This window comes from Loxodonta africana, chromosome 21, assembly GCF_030014295.1.
Source record: "Loxodonta africana isolate mLoxAfr1 chromosome 21, mLoxAfr1.hap2, whole genome shotgun sequence".
In the NCBI taxonomy this organism is placed as follows: domain Eukaryota; kingdom Metazoa; phylum Chordata; class Mammalia; order Proboscidea; family Elephantidae; genus Loxodonta; species Loxodonta africana.
Genome location: NC_087362.1, coordinates 29,909,481 through 29,923,013, shown reverse-complemented (window position 1 = coordinate 29,923,013; position 13,533 = coordinate 29,909,481). Strand labels below are relative to the sequence as shown.

The following is a 13,533-nucleotide window of genomic DNA, read 5'->3' as shown; positions in this document are numbered from 1 at the left end:
GGGGCCTGCGACGGCCACGGTATGTATGGGGCGGGGCTTGGGCCTGACGCCAGACAGGCGCGCGGGGTCACGTGACGCGGCCGCCGGGCTGCCGGGCCTCCCAAAATGGCGGTGTGCGTCGCAGTGATCGCCAAGGAGGTGCGTACGGCGGGGCCGGGCGGGGGGCCGCGGTTTCTCTCCCGTTCCCGCCCGGCGCTCTCCGCGGCCCGCGGCAGAGTGCCCAGGTCAGAGCGCCCGGGTCTGCGGGCCCCCTGTCCAGGCCCCCCTTTTTCCTCGCTTCTCCGCCGTCTTTCTCCTTCCCTGGCTCTGCAGAATTTCTTAAGAAACGGACCAGAGGAGTCCGTCGCCAAGCGGAGGCGCTCAGAGGGCGTTCTCGGAGAAGTGCCGCCCAGCATGCCACCAGCACCTTCCTCAGCTGCAGACTCGCAGTCTTTCTCGGGCGCCCCACAGGCACCGGGCCTTCTCCCGGATCTTCCCTCCGGTACTCGGCTGGGAACCCAGGAGGGGCTGTGACGGCTGTCGCCCCCTCACCCATCCATCGGCAAGTTCTGTTGACGCTTGCTGCCGAATATATGGCCGGCTTTCCACTTCTCTGCATCTCAGCCAGCACACCCTCTAACTCAACTGCCACAGCCTGGTCACACGCTGCCCGCCCCTCCTGCCATCTCTTCTCCACACTGCAGCCAGGATGCTGTTCTTCAAACACATCACATCGAGCCCCGCCTCTGCCTACAATACCTTTACGTCTGAGTAACCCCGTTTACAGGATCCTCCTCTTCAGACTCTCTCCAGCCTCCACCCCCTTCTCTGGCTAACAAACACTTCATTTCCCCTAGAAAGCTTGTTTTGAATTCTAAACTGAGCGTAGGAGCCCTGGTGGCACAGTGGTTGAGTGTTCTGCTGCTAAGCTAAAGGTCAGCGGTTTGAACCCACCCAGCGCCTCCTCTGAGAAAGATGTGGCACTCAGCTTCCGTAAAAATTACAGCCTTGGAAGCCCTATTTGTTGTTGTTAGGTGCCTTCGAGTCGGTTCCGACTCAGCGACCCTTTGCACAACAGAAGGAAACACTGCCCAGTCGTGAGCCATCCTTACAATTGTTATGCTAGAGCGCATTGTTGCAGCCACTGTGTCAATCCACCTCATTGAGGGTCTTCCTCTTTTCTGCTGACCCTGTACTCTGCCAAGCATGATGTCCTTCTCCAGGGACTGATCCCTCCTGATAACATGTCCGGAGTATGTAAGACGCAGTCTCGCCATCCTTGCCTCTAAGGAGCATTCTGGTCGCACTTCTTCCAAGACAGATTTGCTTGTTCTTTTGGCAGTCCATGGGTATATTCAATATTCTTTGCCAACACTACAATTCAAAGGCTTCAATTCTTCTTCGGTCTTCCTTGTCATTGTCCAGCTCTCACATGCATATGATGAGATTGAAAATACCATGGCTTGAGTCAGGCCCTATAGAGCAGTTTTACTCTGTCGTACAGGGTTACTATGAGTTGGAATCCACAGCAGTGGGTTTGGGCTTTGACCCCAGGGTAATAAGAGAGGCCCAGAGGGGAGCCCTCACCCTGGCTGTGCTGCCCCCAGAAGGTTGCCGTGAGTTGCAATCCACTTGACGGCAATGGGTTTAGTAACTGAGCGGGGCAGCTGTCCACTCGCTCCTAATCACACAACCATTGGCGTCCTTCCCAGAATCTTCCATAGGACCAGGTTCGAGGAGGCAGGCCCCTCAGAACTGTCACTACTCTACACAGCTGCCCAGTGGCTGCCCTCCAAGCATGTGCTCGGCCTGTTATTGTTTACAGCTCATTGACTGTGTCCTTCACCAGACTGTAAACCCCATTAGGGTGCGGTGTCCTGTTCACTGTTGTCTGCAGTGCCTGATGCTGAACAGACAGGATGTGAAGGGTTGTGGCATGCCCTGTGGGAGCAAGGGAAGATACTCACTGCAGCTAAAACCTGAGGGGTTTAATAAAGGGTTTACTGGGTGCTTTTGCAAAGGTGCCGCACTTGGCAGTAGATGACATACTGGGGAACAGCAGATATTTCTTGTGCCCAGAGGAGGTACGGGGGGTGGGGGTTGAGGCAGAGTAGACTTCAGAAAAGTGAAGTGGCAGGTGCACAGTGATGGCTGAACTCAAACCCGTTTTTTGAAGTCAGCTTTTCTGTCCATCCTATTGAAGTCCCTTTGCAGACAGTAGAGCTGATCCCCTGAAGCTGACACCTATAGTAGCATGGTGACTTAAGCAGCAGTTTCAGAGAGAGTGAGCTTAGTCCCCTGCTCGCTCCAAGACACAGGCGCGCAGTTGTTGGTTTTGTTTGCTCATCCTCGTGAGTGCTCTGTCATGTTGTTTTCATAGTGTGGGTGTGTAGAGTGGATTTTTGTCACCTCAGCAGCCCTCATCCTTTCTTGCAGAATTATCCCCTCTACATTCGCAGCGTCCCCACTGAGAATGAGCTGAAGTTCCACTATATGGTGCACACGTCACTGGACGTGGTGGATGAGAAGATCTCAGCACTGGGGAAGGCCCTTGTAGACCAGAGGGAACTCTACCTGGGCCTGCTGTACCCCACTGAGGACCACAAGGTGTATCCTCTCATGCTCACCAGGGCAGAGGAGGCCCACAAGTCAGTGCTTCACGGGCTGCGGGACTTTTTGTCTGGGGTTTCCATCTGCAGTTGCAGGGCTTGTTTTTGGCTCAGATAATCTTGAAATGCTTTTGATAACATCCCTTGAAAGAAAACCTGAGGGCTCTCAGCTAACCAGGGAATTAGGACAATTAGACGCTAATTGAGGCCTCACAGTCTTTTCCCTTAATTGGAAGAATAATTTGGGGAAAGTAAGGCTTAGAATTATTTGGAGAATTTGACAGTATACATGCTGATTCTTAGAGGAAGCTTGGGCTCCTGCTTCTTTATTGCAAGGATTTCTTTCTGAGCTTTTTCAGTGGGGCCTCCACCTTTAAGCAAGGGGGAATTATGTAATTTATCTCTGTCTTAGGTCCAGCCCCACAATCAACTGTGTCATCTGAGCAGTCCCTGAGACCCAGGGAGTTCACAGTAGGGGTTCTTATGAGCAGTCCTGTAGCTTGCCCACAGTGATAAAGTAATCTTTAGAGGCTGGGAGACCTTAAGCAGGAGTCTGTTTATTTGCGAAACCACTGGCTTTGCAGTTAAAACTCTGGGACCAGGACCAGTTCAAGAGGGATGGGGCATTCAGGGTACATAGACAGACTGAGGATCTGGGGAGTTGGCCCCCAAGTTTGAATAAGGTGGGGCTTGCTGCCTGCCCCAGGAAGTGTCCAGGACCACACCATGTGGCCTGCATGGCCAGCTTGTGGCACCTTCTATGATTCAGGGCTGTCACATTTTCCTAATGCAGTTTTGCCATGGTGCCACAGAGGGGCATGGACAAGCGGGCCTCCTGGTGCTCACTGTCCCCACGTGGTTGCTGTGTGTTTCATTTACCGTGCAACAGTCCCCGTGCCGAAAGCATGTTCCCTAACCAGATGCTCAGGTATGGCTACGTGACCAACTCCAAGGTGAAGTTTGTGATGGTGGTGGACGCCTCCAACACAGCGTTGCGGGACAACGAGATCCGCAGTGTGAGCACTGGGTGGGGAGGCCTTCAGCCAGGGTCTTTCTCTTTGTGACACTTCTGGTTTTGCAGTTAAAACTCCAGACCAAGACCAGTTCAAGGGGGACGAGGCATTCTGGGCACACAGACTGAGAGTCTGGGGGAGTCGGCTCCCTGAGTTTAAATTGGGTGGGGCTTGCTGCCTGCCAGGCATGGGTGTGCTTTGTGTGTTTTGTTTTATTTCCTCATTCTGCAATGTTTTAGGTACTGAGAAGCGTGTATGTGTGAATTAAAACCATCGTTGGGTCTCTTCTCAGATGTTCCGGAAGCTGCATAATTCCTACACAGACGTCATGTGCAATCCATTCTACAACCCTGGGGACCGCATTCAATCAAGGTGGGCATAAGTCAGACAGAAGGGGAGCTAGGGGGTGGCATGGGAGGTGGAGCCTCCCACTTAGTGTCTCAGGTGCAGCCAGTAGGCACCTGGATACCTCCACAGACCCCAGTGGTGTCCTCACACAGGGACAGGAGCCGTCAGAGAGGAAACATCCTCCTGTCACCAACCCAGCCTGCTGACTTGGTCTTTTACATTGACCTTGGCTGTTAGGACATGCCATTGCAGGCATCTTCCAAATGGCCCTGAAATAAGCACAGATTGACTATGGGGATGTCACAGAGAGCCTGTCCTCCCCTGACTGCCCATTCTTCCTTGCAGGGCCTTTGACAGCATGGTGACGTCCATGATGATCCAGGTCTGCTGAGTGAGGCCTCGCTGCTATTGGTCAGAAACACATCTGTACATATTGTATCATGAGATGTGTATGTGCCGCCCCTAGCCTCTCCCGAGAAACGTGCCTGCAGCCAGACTGAAGCCTCCTGGATGTGGATCACTAAAGGTCGTGTGAAGTCAGACTTGGAGTTTTCCTTCCAGGTCAATAGAGGGATGAGGACAGAGGCAGGCGGTACACATGGCAGGAAGCCACTATCCCCACTGGGCGTTGGGGGCAGGGAGACCCTAGAAGAGGGGTGCGGATGGCTGGAGCTGTGACCGCAGAGCATGGGCTCTGGTGAGGTGTGGGAGCAGGAGTACATGGGCGGCCTTCTGAGCCAAGTGCCAGTGGGGTGGGTGGAGGCCAGATCTAGGGGTTTGCAGAGGGGATGGCATGGCCATGCACTGTTCCACTCCAGGTGAGGCTTGGCCTCTTCCAGTTGGGTTGGCAGACATCTGAAGGCTCATCTGCACTTGGCCCCTGTTGCCTCAGCCCCTCTGTACAGGCCACGCCATGCCCAGAGCCCTGTGACTGGGCCATTCAACAGGCCACCGCCATCTGCTTCCTGAACACCTCAGTGTGCAGAGCTGGGAAGGACTGAGTGACCCCTTCCTGCTTACATGTAAGGGCTCAAGCTTGAGACAGGGGCTAGGAGATGGGTCACTGCAGCCATGCTGCCCGTCCCTGGTGGGCTGCTTTGGGGTTAAAAGGATCCGCTGGTGTAACTGGGTTTCCTCACTCTGTACCCCTAGAAACTTGCTCAGTCACGAGTCCAACTGACCCCACAATTGAGAGATTGCAACTTCTCATTGGGGTCGATCAGCCCAGATCGTAGCTCTCTTTGTCTCCTGTCCACCTTGGACATCCCCCAGTTGAACTCAGCGGTGGGCATGTGGGGTCCGTGCACACCAGAAACCGCTCCTGGCCTCTTCTAGCTTCTGTGTCTCCTGGCATTCCTGGGCTTATGGCCACATCACCCTAGTCTCTGCCTCCCTCACATGCCCTTTTCCTTTGTGTGTCTCTTTGTCTCTTGTCATCCAGGATGATCTCATCTTGAGACCCTTCACTTAGTGATATTTACAAAGACCCTTTTTCCCAGTAAGGCCACACTTTTGGGTTCCAGGGGTCAGGATGTGAATGCATTTTGGGGGACCACCATTCAACCCACCACGAGGGCTAACGTTGACCCAAAGTCACAAGGGCAGGTGAATCTGGCTGCGTGAGGGCGTCCGATGAATGTAGATGGGGAACAAGTGGGGTGCCACCCATCCCTAGAGAATGGCTGCCCTAGCCTCATGGTGGAGGAGGGGGCTGAGGTCTCTGGCCCCAGTATCCATGGTGATGTTCAAGATGGCCTGGGGTGGATACCAGCCTGCCTGTGAGGTGAAGCTTGGCACAGCCCCATCCAGGGTGTGAGGAATTAATAATAATGAGAAGGGTTGCTCCAGAAAAACCCAGATAGCGATGTTATTAGTAGTTATTTAATGCCAGAAACAAAAGTGCTTGTACCATGGCAAACTTTCAACTGGGGCGGGGCGGGGGGCAGGACAGCTTGTCTTTGACACTGGGCAGGGGTGAAGTATGTGGACTCAGAGGCCAGCAGACCCTGCACCTGCCCCAGGCGCCTGGGTCCTGTACACGGCCCCAGCCCCGACCGTTGACTGTTGGTGGTCAGGCGTGTAGGACTCAGTTCACCCTGACCCAGGGCCACACCCACTGGCACTTCTGTCTGTGGAGTCTGTACCTGAGAAGGACAGTGACCGTGTGTCCAAGATCAGGGGATAAAAGACAGACCTGGTGTCATATGCTTTTAAAATTATTCAAATTTAATAATTTATGCTTTACCATTAAGACACAACATACATTTCTGTTTTCTTTAAAATGAGTTGAAAACTCCTGAGAACACCACTGCCCACCTGCCTAGAGCTTGCCCTGTGCTACCTGCTGAGGCCCGGTGTGGCAGTCCCTGTCAGGCCCCTACTGTGCCATGGTCTGTGTGTGGCCCAGCCTTGGGCCTCAGGCTGCTGTGGGAGGCTGTCCCCCCACCCCAGTGACAAGACAGCAGTTCTTGGGGAACCCCAACCTCCCTCATCTACCTCTGTGTCCCCACATAGCTCCCCAGACCCGCCAAGCTCCCAGCCCTTCTAGAGTAAGAGGTCCCTCCTGTGCTGAGCTGCCTGTTCCTGCCCCAGCCCTGCTTGAAAAGTCCGGTGCTCCCAGTCAGTAGGGTGAGAACCATGGGGAGAGTCTTCCACGCCCCCTGTGCAGAGAAAACAGCACAGTCAGGGCCTTCACGGGGCAGAGAAACCCCAGGACCATGGGAGCCATGTCATTGTCAGGTCACAGGCAGGGGCACAGCCAGCACTTCGGGGCCTTTGGAGGAACAGGAAAAGGCGGCCCTCTTTAGCAGATCATTGCAAACAAGCCCTATGAGCTGATGCAACATCCTGGGCCTGACTCGGGCCCTCTGCCAGGTGCACCCTGTGTGGGACAGCAGCTGCTGAACCAGAGCTGCAGTAGTCGAGGCCCTGGCTGATGCAGAGAACTGAGCAGCCCCTAAGGCCCATGGGATCAAACTCCAGGAAACTTCCACTCGGGCCCAGGCCCCTGCTGGGTGGCCCAGCCTCCACTCACCGGTTTGGCCCTCGGGGTCTGAATTTAGGCCCACCCTGGAGGCTGCTTCGGTAGAATGCACCCCCTCTGGCACTTGGGTGTCCCCGTAGGCCGCCTCGATCTGTAGAGCTGATCCCTGGGAAGTTAGTCCTTTTGGGCTGCACCTGGGACAGAAGGCTGCATCAGGCCAAGGGGGACACATGTATCACTCCCTGTTCAAACCCCTCCCCCTCCCAGCCAGGGCAGCCTAAATCCAACCCTGCCTAGAGCCCAGGGTCAGTGTTGCCTCTAGGAAGTCTTCTTGGGTTACCTTGCTCTCCTGTGCAAAGACCAGGGCTTCAAACCCTGCTGAGAATTTGCATTTCTAACAGGTTCCCAGGCGATGCTAATGCTACTGGTTAGGGACCAATTCTGGGAACCACTACGAAAGCAGTGGTTCTCAAAATTTATTATATGTAAGAATCACCTGGGAATTTTGTTAAACTGTAGATTCTGATTCAGTATACCTGTGGTGGAAATGCAAATTCTTAGCAGGGGTTCAGACTGGAACGAACTGGTTCAAAGCCGTGGCACAGACCCAACCTGCCCACTCTGAGGCTGGGGTCAGAGCCTCAGTGTTGCACACCCCCACCTCCCCACCCAATAGCAGATACCCTCATGGGCACCTCAGATCAGGGTGGGTCCACAGCCAGTAAGCTGGCTCCTAGCACCAGTGACTGAGGCAGCTGTCGCCCACACTGCCCAGACCCCCTTGGACAAGGTGCCACACACTAAACGGCCATATCTGCAAACTGAAGCCCCTTTCTCTGAGCCATGGTAATAGGCTTGGCCCAGGCATCCAGACTGCAGCTGCCCAGGGTATGGGGCTGGCCAAGCTGCGTTGGACCCCAGAGTGTGCCCAGAACTTCACATGACCACTGTTAGGCCTAAATGGGGCGGGGGGCAGCCCCTGTCTGTCCACCTTTACCTGCATACAACCAGGACTATTTCACTGTCGCCATCTCCTCATGCACAGGGCCTCAGCTCAGGTGGGGACCCTGTGCCTGACGTTTTCCAGCCACCCAGGAACATTGCAGACTGCAAACAGTGGTGGGCTAAGGGTGGCTGCATGTCCTCAGGTCAGTGTGTGGCCTCCCTGTGCCCATCTATCACCCCACCTCGAAGGGGGCTCATGAGTTAACGTGTGCAGAGTAGAGCTGGCCCTCCCACCCCAGCTCCGCAGCCCAAGGCTTGAGCCCAGAGGCAGGTTGACTTTCAGAGGCTGCGGGGACACACACCTTGATGACACGGTCCCGGAAGACACTCTCATCCAGTTTTACGGCAGCCTGGACTGAGGTCGTGGCAGCAGACTCTATGTAGGCGTAGCTGGGGTGGAAGTGGGAGGGTAGGGGAAAGGGGGCAGGGTGAGGGCCTGCCCTGGGCCATCCTGGCCCTAAACCAGGCCCTGCACCCACTCCTCGCACTGCCCAGCCCCTCAGCCTGCACCCCCTACTGACCCCTTGGGGTGTCCGGAGAACTTGTCACACAGGATGGTGACTCGGTGGATCTCACCACAGGGGTTGAAGTAGGCCTCCAGCTCCTCTGCCGTGGCCCCGTAGTCCACCTGCGCACAGGTATTAACACCTGGGCCCTTCTGGGGAGAGGGAGGGACCGCTCCTTTCAGCCCCACCCTTTCTCAGGCACCTCTAGGCCTGGAGGTAGAGAGGGTCAGGACGAACCAAGATGGACAGGATGATAGCCAAGACCCCCAGAGGCAGCCACTCCCCGTGGAAACTCCACGGACTGTGCGGCCCCACATGAGCACTTGGCCGTACAGAGCCTGCATGTGGCTTTTCAAAGCTGGAATTAGTGGCCATCACTTAAGAATTGAGGCTATTTCACCAGGAAATCCCCACTTCCAGCTCATGTTGAGGAATCAGAAGGCCTTGAAGGGGCAGTCATCCCTACCCATCAGACCTGCCCTTCCTACACCCTCCACCCTGGGGGCATTCAGGGCTGTAGTCACTACCCCTCATCCTGGCAGCCAGAGGAAGTTCCTTCTTGTTTTACAGGGGTCCCTGGTGGGGCTGCCCAGCCTGGTGGGAGGAGGCGGGGTGAGCCAGTTGAGGGACCTGACCCCACCTCGTGCCCCACTCACGTTGCCCACATAGATGGATCTGTGGTCGACCTCCTCCTTCTCCTGGGGACTCTCCGGGAAGGGGAGACCTGTGAGGACGGGGGCCTCAGGGCAAGTGCTGGGTGCATTTCTTACCCCCTTGGGAGGCACCAGACTTCTGAGGAGTCAAACCTTGGGGCTGTTCTAGAACACCCAGGCCAGACCTGGGGCTCATGGAGACCCCGCATGCTCCTGGGCCAGGCCTTCACCCTCTGGGGATCCCACCCACAGTGCTGTGGGGCAGCCCGCAGCTGGCCTGTTCCCTGGAGTAGGGGAGCCCCCATGCTGGTACCAAGAGCAAGGAGGGAGGCCTGCAGTTCTTACCTGTCTCAGGACTCAGCAGCCCCCCAGCCAGCATAATGCCTGTGCCTTCCTCTCCTGGGACGACACCCTGTATGTTGGGCAGCCCTGGAGGCTCCCCAGCCTGCTCCATGGCCCACAGCTTCAGTCTGATGGCCTCCAGCTCCTGGCAACACAGCACTGAGGCTCTTGACCCCACTGAGGCTTCAGCCAACACAGGTCGGGTATCCAGCTCCTGACCCTGACCCTGCTGTGGCCCTGCCCAACCCCACAGGGTGCCTAGCTCCTCATGGCCAAGGGTGGGGATGTGGCTGGCTAGCCCCGCAAGGGAGAGAGCTCCACTTGGCCTGTCCTGAGAGTCCCCATCCCCTCAGGGACAGGGCCCTCTTCCTCCAGAACCCACCCAGGTGAGGGAGAAGGGAAAGGTCGGGCTCTCCTTCCTGAGCCTACCCACCCCAGCACCCAGTTCCCTGAGGATGGACTCAGACCCACAGAGAGGACCCTGGGGGTCTCCAAGGGGACCCCAACTGGGAACACCCCCAGGTCAGAGAGCCTACCCTTCCCCGTAAGCTGATGGGAGGTGGGGCCGTGACTCCCCCGGGAGGTGGTAGGCAGTGCCTTCCAATCTTAAGCTAGAGCTGTACCATCTCTCATCCGCCCCAGGGTTGGGGCGGGGGCTCCGAAGCAGGAGAGCCACTGCTTCACATTCCCCCTGGCTCAGCACTCTATGTGACCCAAGGCAGTTGTCACTTGGCCAGGGATGGCTATTACCTGGTCAGGAGCCGGACACTCGGCCAGGTTCTCCCTCTCTAAGATAGAAAGAGGGAAGCTTGCGTCTTCCTCGTCTTCTTTCTTTGCATCCTCTTTCTTCTCCTCCTCTTTTTTCTCCCCGTGCCCTGGCCCCAGAGGGGGCTTCCCTGTCCCACTCCAGGCCCCCCATCCCTGGGCCTCAGGGTCCGAGGTGGCTCTCTGGAGCCAGGCCTCGGTGGGGGGTGGGAAGAGAGAGCTGCTTGGGAAGGGCCACATGAGCAGGTGAGAGGAGGAGGAGGAGGGTCTGGGCAAGGCCTCCGTGTTGCTTACCTCCACTGCTGGCACCTGCCAGGCCTCTGGAGTCTTAAGCTCTCCCAGGCCAGCTGTTCCCACTTGAACCCTTAAACGCCCTTCCTGGGGGCTGCAAGCTGGGGCTCCAGCCTGGCTTCTCGGTCCTAAGGGGTTAAAGGCCTGTCCCTACTTACCCCCTTCCGCACCCAGACTCCTCCAGGACACTGTGATGGGGCTAAGTGGGGTGTGGGAGAGTGGGGGCTCTCAGGAACTCCTGAGGGCTTTGGAAGCCCACCTGGGGTCATTGACATCAGGCTTGGACGAGTTGTCTCAGTGGGCAGGAGCAGGAACTTGGTTGCTGGCACGTGGGAGTAGAGTGGCTTCCAGGAATAGGTATTTGACAGATTGGGTGGGCAGAGGAAGGGCGAGGGGTTTTGTGAGACCAGGTACACGTGCTCAGATGCAGTTACAGGGGCCCTGTGGGCTGGCCCAGGGCTCGATGCTAGGCCCAGAGTTGAGACCAGCAACTTCTGTCCATCCATCTTGACAGCTCACTGTGCCCCATGGGCCTTCCCTACCCGACTCCGACCAGCTCTGAGTTGGGAACCACTTAAATCAAGCTGTGATCGTCTGCTGGGTCTCAAGGGGATTCCTTAGGGAGCCTGAGGGATGTGTTGTTAATGGCAGAGTTATGTGCAAATAGGCCGTGGGTATTTGCGGGCCTCAAGAAAAAGTACCCCCTCTCCAGTACTGCTCAGGTTTGCTGCTCCTTTGTCTCTTCTCTGATGGTCATCTTCTGACTTGTCCCTCTGTGTCAACCTCGTCCTCTCCAGTCCATCTGTGTGCAAATGTGTGCCCTAACCGTGTGTCCAACCTCAGTTGGACTCACTGGACAGAGAAGCCAGCACCCCACCCGTAGGCCCTGCTGTGTGGGACACAGTGCCTGTGTTTTGACTCATGTCAGTTCATAAGGGACCCCTTCTGGCATGTCTGCCCACCAGCCACTTAGGGGACAGGGCCCTGCTCCAAACTGCAGCCCCAAGCAGCTCCTGCTTTGTGAGTCCCCCCACCCGGCCATAGCCAATTAGTCCAAGTTGGGCCAATTGGAGACTCTTCCCTGGGAATTTGGAATTGGGGGAACAGAGAGGGAGGGGTTATAGGCCTGATGGAACTGTTCCTCATAACCTGGAAGCTGGGGCAGCCATCTTCCTCTCATCTGGGGTCTGAGTGTACAGAGGGTAAGGATGAGGCAGGTGGGTCCTGGATGGTGGGAGATGCCCTTCCAGCCCCAGGGAAGCCAGCAAAACCCCGCTGGGGTCCAGAGAAGCCCATCCCCAAAGAGGCTGACCTAGCATCTACGCCTTGTCCCCTGGTACTGCGAAGAAAGGTCTCTGCTGGGCCACCCCAAATAGCCAGGAAAAGGTGAGATTTCAGTCTGAGTCCACATGGGGCATCCCTGCCTCCATGCCCTTTCTACACAGGCCTTCTGGCTACAGCATCCCACTCAGCTTGAATTTCCACCATCCATATGTGTTATGTGAGCACAACTCCAGGGCCCCAATCCCCGTTGTGGTCTGTGCCACTGCTTCCAGGCAGCCTGCCTGGATTGCTCTTCCAATCCTTGAGTTACCGTGGTGTTACTGTGGTGCCTAGACCTGCTTTGGGTAAGTTACTCATCCCAGGGCACCCCTAGCCAACCAGAAGTGCCTCAAGAGCAGAACCTGCAACGGTCTACCTGCACCGAGTTCAGGACCTCGGCTGAGGATGACTAGACAAGCTTAGGGCAGCCACTGTCAGTGTTGGGCCTCCTGGGCTGATGGCCTTGGGCCCAGCTCCCCGGGCCCCCATGCCCGGCCTCTGCAATGGAAACACGGTGTCATGCCCTCTCTATCCTGAGTCTGCTGACACACAGGCTCATCTGGGGTCCCAGCCAAGTGCCTGGCATGGGGACAGGCTCGCCCCCTCCCAGCCTTTCAAATGACGCCTTCAGAATACACCATGTTCCAAGCCTGTTCCAGCCCATTCCTCCCACCCTGTCACAGGGAGCTTGAGGTCCCACACCTGGTTCTGGGCAGCCCCTGCCTGCCCCTGGGCACTCCGACAGCCATACCGTGGCTCCTTGGGGCACGAGGAGACCCTCCCATCCATGCTCACCCTCATGGTATGAGGTCTGGTAGGATGAGGTTCCAAGACCACCTGGAGCCAACAGACACATTCAGGGCACTTGGGGTCAGCAGGGTCTCTCTGGGCTCAGAGGTTGTCCAGACCTCCAAGGGCACAACTTTTGAGGTGCCCCCAACAGCCGGGAACCGCAGGAGGAGGAGACACCCCCCCGTCCTCTCCACACCCTGATACAATGCCCCAGGTCTGCCTGTCTGTCTGCTGTCTGTCTCCCTGCTGCCAGAGCACAAACCCCACAAGGACAGGGGCTAGTCTCTCCAATGTGGGCAGGGGTCCACGTTGAGTCACCCGGAAGCCAAGGAGGGGCAGAGCCACATGATGGTCAAGTTTGCTTTATTACACGGATACAGGATTAACCGACGCAACCTGAATCATCATGTCTTACAGCGTCCACAGGTCATAGGACAGAACACCAGAGGGGGACACAAGGGGGGGGCATGCCACAGTCCCCACACAGTGCCCAGGTCGGGGCTGACAACGGCAGGAGTGTGGGCTTCGTGCTTCAAAAATCCCTTTACAGGAACACAACCCAACATCTCGGTTCAACTCCTTTGGGGGAAATAAAAAAGAAGTGGAATTGGAAAATAAATGCGCTCCCTGTCCGCGTATGCCTCTGGCCCAGTTCCCATTGGCCCAAACCCTGGGCTGAGGAGGACTGCAGTGGGTGAGCTGGAGGCTGCCTGGCTGGGTCCCCTTGTCCAGGTGGGGAGCAAGGGGTGATGACGCCTTCATTTTGGTAATCCAGCTAGTGCCCCGATACTTATTTACTATAACGCGGGCTCTTTGGGAAGGTATCCCAGGGCCAGCTGAATTGAAGTGAAAAGAACAAAGTATGCAAGATGGAGTTTTCTGGAACTTTGGGGGGACAGTACAGGTGTTGTCACAGACAACCAG

General features: G+C 56.5%; 2 protein-coding genes across 4 annotated transcripts; one reads left to right on the top strand and one right to left on the bottom strand.

Annotated features, from left to right (window-relative positions):
* The first annotated feature begins 37 nt into the window (after positions 1 to 37).
* Positions 38 to 4,491, top strand: TRAPPC2L (trafficking protein particle complex subunit 2L). 3 transcript variants are annotated; one of them, XM_003418053.4, is made up of 5 exons: positions 38 to 138; positions 2,416 to 2,588; positions 3,517 to 3,604; positions 3,894 to 3,973; positions 4,295 to 4,491. In XM_003418053.4, the coding sequence occupies exons 1-5, from the start codon at positions 106 to 108 to the stop codon at positions 4,338 to 4,340; spliced, it is 420 nt and encodes a 139-aa protein (XP_003418101.1). In that variant the 5' UTR covers positions 38 to 105; the 3' UTR covers positions 4,341 to 4,491. The 3 variants fall into 3 exon arrangements, with proteins under 3 accessions (XP_003418101.1, XP_010596100.1, XP_023413833.1); XM_010597798.3 differs by having other exon boundaries at positions 2,416 to 2,627; positions 3,478 to 3,604; XM_023558065.2 differs by lacking the exon at positions 3,517 to 3,604 and having other exon boundaries at positions 2,416 to 2,627.
* A 3,813-nt stretch (positions 4,492 to 8,304) lies between these two features.
* On the bottom strand, positions 8,305 to 10,566 carry PABPN1L (PABPN1 like, cytoplasmic). Its single transcript, XM_023558066.2, has 4 exons — positions 10,189 to 10,566; positions 9,442 to 9,583; positions 9,100 to 9,167; positions 8,305 to 8,565 (listed from the first exon to the last, which is right to left on the bottom strand). The coding sequence occupies exons 1-4, from the start codon at positions 10,441 to 10,443 to the stop codon at positions 8,437 to 8,439; spliced, it is 594 nt and encodes a 197-aa protein (XP_023413834.1). The 5' UTR covers positions 10,444 to 10,566; the 3' UTR covers positions 8,305 to 8,436.
* Between the last annotated feature and the right edge of the window lie 2,967 nt (positions 10,567 to 13,533).

What these genes read in the sequence shown, in the direction of transcription:
- TRAPPC2L (XM_010597798.3), top strand. Translation starts at nt 106, where the DNA reads ATGGCGGTGTGCGTCGCAGTGATCGCCAAGGAG. An exon ending in TCGCAGTGATCGCCAAGGAG is followed by an intron (nt 139 to 2,415) that starts GTGCGTACGGCG and finishes CCTTTCTTGCAG; the next exon opens with AATTATCCCCTCTACATTCG. An exon ending in GGGGACCGCATTCAATCAAG is followed by an intron (nt 3,974 to 4,294) that starts GTGGGCATAAGT and finishes TCTTCCTTGCAG; the next exon opens with GGCCTTTGACAGCATGGTGA.
- PABPN1L (XM_023558066.2), bottom strand. Translation starts at nt 10,443, where the DNA reads ATGTGGCCCTTCCCAAGCAGCTCTCTCTTCCCACCCCCCACCGAGGCC. An exon ending in AGTGTCCGGCTCCTGACCAG is followed by an intron (nt 9,584 to 10,188) that starts GTAATAGCCATC and finishes CTGTGTTGCCAG; the next exon opens with GAGCTGGAGGCCATCAGACT. An exon ending in GATCCATCTATGTGGGCAAC is followed by an intron (nt 8,566 to 9,099) that starts GTGAGTGGGGCA and finishes ACCTGTGCGCAG; the next exon opens with GTGGACTACGGGGCCACGGC.